We start from the raw sequence: 14,391 nt of genomic DNA, 5'->3' as shown, positions 1-14,391 counted from the left end.
AGTGGTAATTTGGGGGAACATCCTTTACAACGAAACTCTAACAACGCGGTACCATTACAACGCAGGATTTATAACAAAAGTCGTTACAACGACTTTCGCTGGAGGGCGCTCTAGGATAGGGAATACTTTAATTTACTATTCAACACCTTCGCAACTATCCACGGGAACTGGAGTTGGAATAGTAAATTAAACTATTCACTATCCAGTTGTAACAACTTGCGTTGTAAAACCTGCATTGTAACGGTACGCGTGGTAATACCACGCGTTGTACCGTCATACATCCGTAATTTGCACTGCTGGACACTTAAATAGTGTCCTGGGACACTATTTAAGCTACAAATTATGACCCAAAGCTGCTGCCTTTGATCACCTTCTGCAAGCTCTTGCATAGGACTGAATTGCTCCAGTGGTGAGATTGATACTATTTTCTAGAGCACGCTTGAACAGAAGCATTGACATTAACTTGCTAGATGACTCAAGGAACCGTGCATCTATGCAAGAAAGATTTACCTACTCTGCCAAAGAATGTGGCGTTTTATTTAGATCCAAGTTATCAGACTTAATAGCAAAAATTAGAAGTTAGCGGTTTAACTCTGCACAATGAAATACGTTGTCACCATTGTACTTAGAATATTTTTCCTTGTGAATGATCTACACAACCTACATATTGGTCAAACGCAACCCTCTCAACTGAATACAGAGGCCGACTTAAATAGCCAGCTGAGATACAACTTGACGTCATACTAATAGTAATCTAACTAGCAATGCTCTGACCACAACAGCTCTATTTCAGGACCTTTAGCACTAAAATGATAGGCATATTCACATTTGAGCTGATGATTGGGTCTTCACCAACCAATCCCATGCCACTTTACTAAAGTTGTTTTTATTATTTGTTTATTGCCCAGTTGGAAAACAATGTCTAGATATTTCTCATTCAAAATTTGCCGAGGTGGGAGGGAAAGCAGTAACAATTTTTTGACTAACTCATCCGCTAATCAGAAGGACGATACTGGTGAGCTGGCGGGCAATCAAAAAGTTCACCCCAAAAAATCTGTAATCTCTGTGTCCTCCCTTTATTCACTCCAGACACTGATAACAAAACCAGTGAATAATCAGGTGTAATCTTCATGGTGCTTGAGGTGCAGTCTGATCTGCAGAGAATGAGTGCATCATACCCAGTCATCACCTCCCAACTTTCAGGGGGTCCTGTTACTGCGTGAGTATCTCGATTTCTACTTCCTCTAGGAACTCCTGCCACGAGTGGAGGTCTGGGAGGGGTTACAATGCCCAATGCAAACCAGAAGGGAGGGCATGGCAGTCATTACATCAAGGCCCCCTATCACAGTGGTGGTAGAAGTGCTGCTTGAACCATTAGGTACTAGGGTATCCCTAGTACCTAATGGTAGCGAGAACGATGGGATAAACGTTGCAGTGGAAGGGCAATTGGATACAGGAACTTTAAAAATTGAGAAAACACTTTTCCCATTATTGAGAGGTTGAAACTAGGACTGAAAAGAGAGGGCTGGACTTCCTAGTGTGGTGTGAGGAATTTTGTACATAATTTGAGGGAAATTAAGTGATCCTTTAGAGGTAATGAGAGTAACAAACAAAGCATCAGAGGAGTTGTGTGCTTCATCACATTGTCCTTCAAAATATGCAGTAATTTTTACTGTTTGGAAAATATTTAACAATATCTGCATTTCGTCCTGCGTCTTTTGAAGTGGTGCTGGATTAAAGAGGCGCGAGGTGGAATTGAGACTACGCAGCCTTGGTATTGGACACCTCAACCTTCAATAGCGTCGGCCACAGGCGTCTGGGCAAAACTTTGAATCCTGGCACTTATTCTGTTACAAATTGAGCACTGCTCTTTGAGGAAATATAGGGCAACTCATTACAGTTAACAAAATATTCATCAATCAGAACAGAATTGCTACTGGCCTTGCAGCAAGTTTGTCAGTGTGCAGGCATCAAGGAACATCTATAGCTTGTTAGACTAATGAGTGAAATGTGTTACCCCATGACTAATGTCATGACAGTTTACATTTAACAGAGAGTATCATGATTAGTAAAAGCGGAGGGGGACTCAATCCTACGCTCACTATAGAAAATGGATGCTTTGGTTAAAAAAAAAAAATGAGATTAATTAGGGCCATAAAGGCCAGTAGTGGTTAGACTGACTGGTATGCTCGGAAAGAAAGACAAAACATTTTCTTCTTAAATCTGAACAGGAACACGCTATAAAATGCCCCCCTGTCAATGAACAATGGAGGGTAAAGAGGTACGAACGGATAGCCTATTTAAAAAAAGATATATTTTAAGTTTCTGTTATAGTAACAGAGAAGCACACTTTAAAGCAAAAAAACAGACAGTTAAGAAAACACAAATAAAAAAGAAAAAGACCAACACCGAAGAGTGTGATTACTTAAAAGGGTATTCTGTTGCTAGGAAACATAGAATTAGACCTGGAGATCAAGCTTTAGTGAATAATCAGGTTGTTAACGCTTTGTAGAAAGAAAACATTGAAATGGGTACAGGAAGGGAATTTTATAGTTTAGCGAAAAAAATGAAGAAGGCATGGCCTTCACTCCTGGCCAAACTAAATTTAGGTTCTCAAGATGGAGTATAAGGCATGATTATTTTTTTGGGGTAGCTTGGTGTATGAAAACAAATGGCTGTATTAAAATAAATTGCTTTAAAGACCAAGCAGGGGTTTGAACGTGATTCTTTGGGGAATGGCAAGTCAGTGCAAAGCCTCCAGTGCTCCACTAGCAGAAGATCTAGGTGAAAGATTTAATGCTAGCTGAGTGGCCACATTCTGTATGTGCCACAAACATTTGATGATACAGTCTTGTCCCCCCAGAAGAGAAAATTGCTCTACTGCAGGCTTTTTAAGATCATTGCCATTACCTTAACTAGCGCAGTGTGGCTACATGAAATTATTGCAAAATTAAGCAGAATTGCGCAAAATGCATTAACTGAGCAGTCTGTTCGGATCAAAATGTGAATGTAATTTCGGGTGTTTTTCCAGTTACTTGCATTCAGTACACTGTCACTCACATTCAGATTTATAGTTTTACAGTAAAGATTTCTTGAATGGTCCACTCAGGTGAAAAAAATCTCCCTGAAATGTTTTTTGACCGCCCATGTTAAAGGAACTGGCACCTGTTATTATGCGATGTAAAGTAATGGAGTAATCTCTGTAATTTTGCATAGATTTTGCTAAGTGAAATTACCAATTTACGTCAGTTACTTCGATGTAATAAAAAAAATGACGCCCAGACCTAGTCATGATCCTAACCACTGTAGGTTGAGACGTTTGTGGGAGGTGAGGAGGAAGTTTGTGTAAGGGGTACAGCAGCAGAAGACACATCAAAACCAGTTGTTGACATGGCAATTAAGAGAAGGCTCCTGATCAAGCACAAAACCTAAGGTAGGGATGACAGGATGTCGCAGGAAGGAAATAGGGCGGAAACGACTATTGACTGAGGGGTCAGCAGTGAGTTATTTTAACTCAACAAGAGCCTTTTCCAAACTTGCACAACAATGACGAAACCCTGAAAAAATGCAATAATTAAGGCCAGCAACATATTAACTTAAATATTGTTTAGACACAGTGAACCTGCTATATACATTGTAGAAGGAGCGATGTTAGGAGATATAGTCAGCCCTTGGTCAGTCTTTGCAGGGAATTCAGAACGTTTATCACATAACAGTTGAGATGGCTCTAGTGAAGAAGAGGGACAATCAGGGGAGTGACTGGTGTTTAATATATTAATTGACTCCTTTGTGGTATTGGTTGCCTTGAGAATTCTAGTAGTAAATTAATCAGACTTAGGTCTGGGTGTTAGAGATTTGTACAAGCAGAGGACTTCTCTCAGATTCATTTGCAATCCTCCTAGTAGATAGACCTCTAGATGCATACTAGTTTTTTAAAATGAGAATTGTACTCCGCGAGGCAGGTGCTATACCACTGCACCAAAGGATGCTAAAATGAGAATGAGTGGAACTAATTTCAAGAATTGTGTCCAGTTCACTAGATATAGAGTTGTTAAAGCTCCAAAGAGGAGTTCAAGGGAGAAGGTGGAATGTTGCCCTAAGCTTGCCTGAGAGAATCAGGATTAAATTAAGCCCACACCCTTTAAGGCATTTAGCGCTGCAAACTGGGCTTAGCATTAGGAAGGTAAATCCTAAACATATATGAAAGATAGGCAGCCAGGCTTGGAGGATGGGAAGTTGTCAATTACAAGATCGTTAGCAGCAAAGATGACAGTGATAAAAAGTGGCTAAAAAACTCCAAATTTGTTACTGTGAGGCGGAGGGTGATAATAGGGTACACTCAATATTGCTGAGAGGCTGTAATATTTTATTCGAGAAGCAGAGGAGTATGGCACTAAAGTAAATCTAGAAATGTCAATCACATTTTTGCTAGGAAGGCGAATTCTAAGGCCTGCCTATTAGTTTGATGGACATGGAAGGCTTTACATCCCTGAGACTAGGTGGCATGGAAATCTGGACCCAGGGCCTCTAAAAACCAGAACTCAGTAATAAATACATTTCCAGACTCTGGCTCACTAACAAATCATAGATTTCCGAGGAGTGTCTGCCTGGTGAGCACTATATAATTAAAGCAGAGGTAAAAAGGGCCGGTACTGTCTTACTGTCTTAGTATCCTTGGCCATAATAAAAATTGGTGGCCCAAGTATAAAGGAGGCAAGGCAGTTCAGTAGTATACTACGAGAATAGCATGCCTAGAATATGCAGCCTTGAGGGTTAGTAAGGTCTTTCTAGAGTAGGATTTTCGAGAGAGACTCATTAAAATTCTGTGAGGCAGGGCAGCCGTCCAAGGGACAGCATGGCTGGTGAGGGAAATGTCTGGGGAATGGACATGAGCATATGAGCTTGCGTTTGGTGTGCATCACAGCTTTAGAGACATGGTCAAAGGTTGGAAAGCAACGTAAAGCATTGTTCCTAACAATGAAGGTGGGCAAATAAAATCAAATGGAGCCCGGAGCTCCTAGTGTCGACACCTAGCTCCCAAGGCACTACGCCTATTGGAAAAAGAAGGGGCAGAATTAAAATACCAACAACTAACAAAATATTTGAAATGGAACTTTTCAATATTGAATAAAGTGGAGCTAGTGGACTCTTTCAAGGTGACCCAAGCACCTACCCCAGCACAAGAAAATGAAGTGTGCAAAGATATCCAAATACATCACTCATTCAATGAGAGCATCCAGTTCCAAACAGAGCCACTCGCACTACAGCTGCTATCGAGGCTGTGGGGGTGTGGCCAAAGGTTGTCATTTTCTTGTATTTTACTTCTAAGACCCAGAAATCCCAGTGCTTTTGGGGAAGCCTTAATACAAAAAAGCACTGATTATCAGTGTTACCATAGCATTTTAAAACCCTTGACCAATCTCCTGCTAGGGCCTCCAGCTCAGGACATGAGATTATTTTGCAGTCTATTGGACAAACGAATTGTTCACCTGGCACTATCCTAAAGGGAATTTTCTCCCTGCGCTTATGTTTTGTCAAGTAATAGGTCTGCTAAAATGCATTCCAGTGACCATGAGGACCTTAACAATTTCAAAACTTCTTAATGCTGATAACCAAACGTTTTCACTTTAACAAAAAATATCAACACAGTATGGCAGCTCTCATTTACCAAACATGTTTGACGTGTTTCATGGGTGAATACCCCACCACTTGACAATGCAACCAATCATGATAGAATTTTTGCTGATCACTCTTTGCAATATTAACATTCAAGTTCAATCCTAGCTAGATTGATTTAGCATCCTGGAATGTAGAGCTAAAATAACAGATTAAACAATAAATCATTTGGCATAGCTCTTGATAAAAGTAATCTCAATCACACATAAACAATGCAGCGAAATGCATCTGGTTTAAATTTAACTTACTGTGAGATGTTTTAGTTGATGACATCAAACTACAATACAGTTTTTAATGCTTTTGAGGCAGAAGGTGGAGAAAAAGACAGAAGAATAACAAGAAAAGTGTAGTACGCTGAAAAATCTCTCACCATTCATGACCGATGGCCTCCTGGGCTGTAATCCTTTGGTCTTGGTCCACTTCCATCAGTCGCGTCACAAGCTCTTTGGCTGTCAAAGGCAGAAAATAAACACCTAAAAGTCTCCTCATTGGGCACCAACATTACTTATCGTTTATTTGATTCGTCAGAAGGAAGAAAATACTTTAATGGAATCAACTGGAGACATAGAAGGAAAGTAGCTTTGGAGTATAAAAATAATTGTAAGACATTATATGGCCACATTTCAAATTTGGTTGATGCCTAGCAACAGGGTTTGCCTATGGACTAGGTCACCCTGCCTCTTCTAACTTCCTTTTTTTGTAATCCTTTTTAAAAAAAATTGTATCGATAACATGAGGTCATAATAGCAAAACAACAATATACAAATCCCAGTGCGAAAGCAAAAGAAGAGACAAAAAAAATCAAAAACAGAGAGAAGATGTTTTCATCGCTCCAAAATTCCATATTATAGAAATTATCCATATAATCCAAACTAGATATATAAAGGAGTAGGAGAGTAGATCAGAGACCAGAGATAGAGAGTAGAATCACAAGAAATTTATAAAGACAAATATATTTGAGAGTGAGATTTTATCTCTACATTTGCACAAATTCTCCCCAGATTCTTTCAAGTTTATACATTGACTTGGTCCCCTTAGTTTTAGCTAATGCTAATTCCATGCTATATATGTCTTTAACAATACCCCACCATTCCACCGTCGCTGGTGGGGTTCGTGCAATCCAAGCACGAGCTATAAACAGCCTAGCACAAGCCAGTAAGATACTTATAAGATCTCTCTGATCGCCTGTCTGTAGACCTAATAGCACATCTGATACTGAGAGTAGGACAGGTTTTCCGAGCTTTTGAGACATAGTTGTTTCAACTCCCTGCCAGAACTTTTTCAGTGATGGACATTGAAAAACAATATGTGGCAGGTCAGCTGCGATTAAATTGCATTTTGGACATTTACTCCAGTCACTAATAGGATTGCCTAGTGACGATTTCGCTATCCATTCAGGAGTGTAATATATTAGGCAGATAGTTCTATATGACTGTAGCCTCAAATTTGAGGAATGTACTGACTTACATATATTACTAAGTGCAAATGAGATAGTGTTAGCGTGAATAGTAAACCCCATTTTCTGACTCCACCTAGCAGCCAATCTTCCACAGTCATCTTCTTTATGCAAATTAAAAGCTTTATACCCGACACTAATCAGTGATCTATCTTTAGCTACATATATACAGTTCCCTATATCAGAATCTGATAGTTTAACAAGTTTCATACTGTGTAAAAAATAATCACGAATTTGATAATATTTGAACCGCATACCCTCTGTAGCACTATATAGAAGTTTCAGATTGTCAAATGTTGAAAACCCGGTGGAATCATACAAATGTCCTAAACTTTTGATGCTCAAATGAGCCCATCGTCTCCCACCCCCTCATGAAAGATACCCGGGAGAGCTGGGTTGTCCCACAAGGGGAGTTTGGGATGATACATTGATATTTTATATTTATTGATAATAGCCCTCCAGATAAATACTATGTCCTGTGCGGTCTTGAATTTGACCCATTTTAAGTAATTCGGGTCGTTAATGCGATACAAAAACATTTTGGCTTCTGCTCCCAACATAAATTCGTAATAAAAAAAGGGTTATGACTAGGGTTTAGCAAACTACGAATGCCCCCTTGGCTAAATGAGAGTTTCAGTGTCACAATCTCGCGACATGCTTTTTTATAGCTCCAAATGAAGCTACTATATACACCTTCTAGTCTTTTGAAAAAAGTGTTGTTAATACGTAAAGGAATAGACCGAAATAGATATAGGAATTTGGGGAGTATCTTCATTTTGATTAGGTTTATCCACCCAATTATACTAAGAGGAACCTTGTGCCATTTTTTTAATGAGTTGATTGTCTCTTTTAATACCGATTTGTAGTTTAATATAGCTATTTCTTCTATATTAACTGACACTTTAACCCCCAGATAGGTAGCAGCCTTGCACATTCCTTGTACCAAAGTCTGAGTTTTGTAATTCATTACTACTTGGGTTTTATTTGTGTTCAGTCGATAGCCAGAGACAGCCCCGAATTTCTCAGCTTCCATTATGATACCTTTCATTGCTTCTACTACATCGACTGAATAGACCGCAATATCGTCTGCAAATACCGTTATTTTAGGATATTTAAATCTGAGACAAATGGTACTATCGCATGGTTGAGTTTGTAGCGCCACTAAAAGTGGTTCGATAGATAAGGCAAATAATAAAGGTGACAGAGGACACCCTTGACGGGTATCCCCGAGATATGGGAAATAGCATTGATTGCATAGCAGACTTTGGCACAAGAGTTGTCATACAGGGCCTGTATCCACTGTAGATACTGTCCTTTAATCCCAACTGTTTTCAATACAGCCCAGAGGTAGTCCCGGTCGAATGCTTTCTCAGCATCTAATAGTATCATACCAAGTGGGGTTGACTTGACCCTGGCAGCATCAAATGCTATGAAGGCCGTGTTTATGTGGGTCATAGTATCCCTGCCCGGGATAAACCCGTGTTGTTGTGGGGACACCAATCCCGCTATTGCTGGAGTGAGACAATTCGCCAATATTTTGGCAAAAATTTTCGCGTCAGTATTTATAAGAGAAATAGGTCTATATGACCCACATTCATCAGCTATTTTACCTTTTTTGAGGAAGAACACAATCTGAGTAAGATTCCATGATTCAGGAGCTTTTCCTCCCCTTCCGATATGTTCAACTACCATACTAAATAATGGGGCTAGTTCCTCAATACATTTTTGTACAACTCAAGAGGAATTGTATCTTCCCCAGGCGCTTTGCCTGACAGTAGAGCAGAAACTGCCAATCTAATTTCGGACAATGTAACATCATTGTTCAATACATTAGATTGTTCCTCCTCGATACAGCTTCCCGAGTTAGTTTGTAACTATGAATAAATATCACCTAACACCGGTCTACTTTCAGGGGAATTTAGATCCTTATAATACTTAGCAAATTGTTCGAGTATTTGCTGAGAGTTATTATATGTTACATTATTAGGCCCTTTGATAAATTTGACCAGAGTTTTGGCTCTATCGTCTGGCACGTTGTAAGCTAATATTTTACCTATTTTTTCTCCGCTCTCATATTTAGATAAATGGTGTTTATTCACTTTGATGAGACTTTTTTCCCTCAGTGTATTTTTGAGGGAAGTTTTAAGATCGAATAAAGTATAGCCCAGTTCCTCTATTTCAGTAAAGCCCTGCGAAAGCGCTTCAGCCATCTGTCATTCTGCTAAGAGTATTCTAGCAATGGTTTCATCTGTCCTTTTTTTACATTCATAATTTTGTCTAAATATATACTGTTGAGCAAAGCCCCTAATGCTGGCTTTACAAGAATCCAAACCACCGTATGTGAGGCTGAGCCAATGTTAATTTCAAGAAATTCTTTTAAATGTAACTTAAGTTTTAATATGAAATCCTCATTTAACAAAACGTGCCTGGTAAATGAAAAAGGACTGGAGCACTGCTTCCTAGTCTTAGTTTTGAAAGAGAGAAGAATGGGGTTATGATCAGAAGTGACCCGTGGGCAGATCTCCATGTTGCTTGTCTCCAAAATCAGATACCCAAGCCATATCTGTACGAGAGCATAATTTATGGGCAGCTGAGTAATCGTGTAGCCAGCAATATCAGGATGTAACACTTGCCAAGCATCTTTTATATTGTGTATTCTTCCTATTTCCCTAACTGCGGCCCTCTTTTCACGCAGCCTCTTAAATGCCCCCCATCTAGTGGTGTCAATATCGTAGTTCATAATGCAATTGAAGTCTCTCATCACCAACAGTTCACCTTCCCAACCCAATAATTCCATATTAACCTTATCAATAACCGTAGGAACATCTATGTTTGAGCCATACACTACACAAAACGTATATTTACTACCTTCAACCAACAGCTGAGCGATAGCATATCTCCCATTTCTATCTGAGTAGGTCTTGATTATCTAAGCTCTGAATTGTTTATGCTGTAAAATTACAACACCTCGTATTGAAGCATTTAGCTCAGAACTAACAACTACATCATAGCCTAGTTGTTTTAATAAGTTATGGTCCTTATATGGGATATGTGTCTCCAAGAGTAAAGCTTTGCGTGGATTATACATCCTTAGTTCTTCAAAGACCAGCCTTTGTTTATTCCTGCTATTCAATCCTGCTACATTCCAAGCTAAACATCTTATTCTATCCTTTCCAAAAAAAGTTTCCCCCACTCTTTCCTACCCATCCCTCCTACTACGTCATACATTAAGAGAAAAAAGAATAAGAATGCCAAAACAAAGAGTTCCTGCCGCTAGTTTTCTCACTTTCTATTTCCCTCATGTAATTTTTGCTGATTTTTACCCCTCCCCATACACCCCTACACCCCACCCACCACCCCACAACCCCCACACTCACACCCACCCCTTCTCCATAGAGGAGGATTCCTCTGTCTGACCAGCTGCCGTTAGTTTAGGCAGCCATGAGAGACACAGCAGTGTTGGTCCCTCTCCCCTCATCATATTAGTGCCTTAGATAACGCTATATATGTTTTTTATAAGAATATGCATATTCTGCTTCATAGAATCGGTAAAACAAGGAGAAACCCCCCAGCAAATTAAATAAGAGTACTATATATCCTTATACCACTTATCCCATAGTGGGTTGCAGATAACAGGCATCTATATTCTATCCTGCTACTCCTGCTGCGGCTCCCGCCCACCATTGGGTTAACATCTTTTCAGCCTCCTGATAGTCAGTGAAAAAGTAAATACGACCATTCTTAAGTACTTTCAGCCATGCCGGTTCTTGGAGAAACGCTTCTCCTCCAAGAGCCTTGATTGGATTAATGTACTGTCGCAGTTTCCAGCGTTTCTCCATAGTGATCTTGCTTAAATCCAATCTGACAAAGAAAGTTACTGATTCTGTTGTAACTGGATTATTAGGGCGTGCCTTCAGTGACACTGCTTGTCTTAGCAGAAAATTCCCCATATAAATCAGGAATGGCCGAGGATATTGGCTACCCTTATTCCGCTGTGTTAATGGCAGTCTATGAACCCTTTGCAGTTGTGAGTCCCAATCCCAATCAGAGAGATCTGGAAACGCCTTTTGAAAAAGTTGGACCATGCACGCTCTTGGATTGCCCCCTCTGCCCCTTCTGGAATACCAAAAAGTCGAAGGTTTTGTCTTCTTTGTCGGTTTTCCATCTCCTCTACTTTAGCTTGGAGATTTGCGATTTGAGCTTCATGTTTGTTTACACAGACCTCTATACTGGAGGTCAATTCTTCAGTATCCACCACCCTTTGTTGGAGCTCTGCCATCTCTGTTGCGTCAGGCCTCCCAATTTGCCTGCCAGCTCATTTAATGAGCGCTGCATCTTGTCGCTATCTACCCGCACATGTGAGTAATGTTGCTGTGATTCATATCTCTGCTCTCTGAGAAGCTGCACTATCAAGCCAAGTGATGCATCCTCTTGACTAGCCACATTCTCGATTCGTAATTGTGCGGACAGCTGACTCAGATCCCTGGTCTGGTTATCTCTATCTCTCTTGCTAGCGATGTCATTAACAGAAGATATCATAGGGGGTGTGATTTGGTTTAGTAAATCTTGCTTAGGGCTATCAGATACTGCTCCTGCCGTTGTTACTACTGTATGAACATTCGCAGAGCCTCCCTCCAGCGGGCTAGTACCTGATAACCGAAGTGCCATTGTCTTAACACCGTCCTGTGCTTCCACCCACTTCCGCTATTATCTGCTATAGCTTTCGTTTTTACAGCAGATTGCACACACCCAATTTTTTTGGTTTTGTTCTTAAATTTTCCTCTGCCTTTCTTCCATGTCGAGCCTTTACTCATTTCAGTGGGTATTCCAATTGTGATGTCTTCCAACTCTGCAAATTCATCATCAGGACCCGAGTCCGCGCACAAGTCTATGTTTTCAGTCACACTGTCAATAGCAAAAACAACAAGTGATGGACCGAATGTGGATCAATGTCACACATTTCCCCAGTCAAAAGATCTGGGCCCAAATCCATCGTTTTTTTGCACTCCACACCACCCTGGGTTAGACAATGGCGATATGCAAATCAGCTCTGACCCTGTTGCCCCATGGGAACAGTCCAGTCCGAACTACAAAAGCCATGTCCTTCCCAGAACGGAATCAAGCATCCGAGGACCGGACCGGTTTCGAGGTAACACCTCTCATCAGCCCGGCTAGCTTGACTCCAAGTGGTGTGGAGTGCCTGGGACCCACGTCTGGGCATCCCCAGCGCACTTAGGGCGGCAATTGCAAAAACAACAAGTGATGGACCGAATGTGGATCAATGTCACACATTTCCCCAGTCAAAAGATCTGGGCCCAAATCCATCGTTTTTTTGCACTCCACACCACCCTGGGTTAGACAATGGCGATATGCAAATCAGCTCTGACCCTGTTGCCCCATGGGAACAGTCCAGTCCTAACTACAAAAGCCATGTCCTTCCCAGAACGGAATCAAGCATCCGAGGACCGGACCGGTTTCGAGGTAACACCTCTCATCAGCCCGGCTAGCTTGACTCCAAGTGGTGTGGAGTGCCTGGGACCCACGTCTGGGCATCCCCAGCGCACTTAGGGCGGCAATTGCAAAAACAACAAGTGATGGACCGAATGTGGATCAATGTCACACATTTCCCCAGTCAAAAGATCTGGGCCCAAATCCATCGTTTTTTTGCACTCCACACCACCCTGGGTTAGACAATGGCGATATGCAAATCAGCTCTGACCCTGTTGCCCCATGGGAACAGTCCAGTCCGAACTACTAAAGCCATGTCCTTCCCAGAACGGAATCAAGCATCCGAGGACCGGACCGGTTTCGAGGTAACACCTCTCATCAGCCCGGCTAGCTTGACTCCAAGTGGTGTGGAGTGCCTGGGACCCACGTCTGGGCATCCCCAGCGCACTTAGGGCGGCAATTGCAAAAACAACAAGTGATGGACCGAATGTGGATCAATGTAACACATTTCCCCAGTCAAAAGATCTGTGCCCAAATCCATCGTTTTTTTGCACTCCACACCACCCTGGGTTAGACAATGGCGATATGCAAATCAGCTCTGACCCTGTCAATAGCAGCACACATTTTTGCCCCCAGCTCTGAAATCAAGTCCGAGTCCGTACCTACATTAAAAAAGAGTATCTGAATGTTTAATGAGTCCAGCATATTTGGTAGTGTATCTGGCAAATCTGATTGGTTAACTACATCAGGCACTCCAGAGCAGTCCTGAGACTTTGTAGGTTCTTTACTTATGAGTTCTGCTGCCAGTGCCAGCTTATCAGCTATTGCCCTTGGGTCTTAGATCTGTACTTTATTTGTCTCTTCTGTCCCCTTAACAGGAACCAGAGTTAAAGTTGGAGTTGAGACTGAAGCTGAAGCTGGAGCAAACGCTAAATCTAAAACTGAAGTTCCATTGTGGCATGAGTCATTATTGCCCTGTAATGAAACTATGTTACTGTTATGTTATGTTATGTTAATAACATTTATTAGGCGCAACAGCTGCCCCAGCGAAGGGGCGTCCTGGCGCCTAAGGGGCGTCCTGGCGCCTCAGCTGAGTTATTACAGCTGGAGTTATAGTAACATTGCTCTGAGTAGCTATCTTCTGCTCTTTCTCTTTTTCCTTTGCCTTTTTTAACACCAGAATTCTCAGACCCCCCTTTAGAATTTGCGTAGTACGTATAGAAGAGTTACCAGAGGTCAGACTTGTTTTTTCCAACGTAGCATCTTCCACTCCATTTACACTCGTTTCATCATGAGCAGTTACCTTGCCAGCTCGCATAGCCCTGGCTGGTTTCTTTGGCGCCATCTCTGGATGCAGCAAAGCATAGTTTGTAGCCTCCTTTGGAATCTGCAGCACGGCGAGAGCAACAGAGACCAGCAGCCGTGACCAATTGAGCACCGGTCCACCCGAGACTCTCACCGCTGGCAGCCGTGCAGCCTGCAGCAGCCACCAAGCGCGAGCCCCGCCTGTCCACCACATCCACCTTTCTCGGTTCCAGCCGAAGCACTACATCTGATGTCATCCGATGTCAAAAAATCTACTATCAGCCTCAGTTTGTGACTTGTAGCTCGCATCAGCCAAATACAGCCAAGTACAGACCGTACCTGCCTTTGCTTCAATCAGCCGCCGTTGCTGCCGTTACCGCTTCCCATTCGTCACTGAAGCGGCCCGCCTTTTCTCGTTTCTTGTTAATTCCTTCAATAGTTCAGTCCCTTGCAGGTCACATAGTCTTTTTGCTTTGTTTCTAATGAAATGCGAACACGAAAAGCAT

At 41.7% G+C, this 14,391-nt stretch overlaps 1 protein-coding gene across 1 annotated transcript in view; it reads right to left on the bottom strand.

The window, feature by feature from the left end:
- The window catches only part of CAMKV (CaM kinase like vesicle associated), a 594,306-nt gene that overhangs the window by 18,371 nt on the left and 561,544 nt on the right, over positions 1-14,391 (bottom strand). The window contains exon 9 of the mRNA XM_086938801.1: positions 6,047-6,125. Within this exon, the coding sequence (XP_086794927.1) occupies positions 6,047-6,125 (79 nt within the window). The remainder of the gene's footprint in view (positions 1-6,046; positions 6,126-14,391) is intronic.

The sequence above is a fragment of the Lissotriton vulgaris genome, chromosome 9 (assembly GCF_964263255.1).
Source record: "Lissotriton vulgaris chromosome 9, aLisVul1.2, whole genome shotgun sequence".
Lineage (NCBI taxonomy): Eukaryota > Metazoa > Chordata > Amphibia > Caudata > Salamandridae > Lissotriton > Lissotriton vulgaris.
The sequence above is the reverse complement of the archived record's forward strand: the minus strand, read 5'-3'. Positions and strand labels throughout refer to the sequence as shown.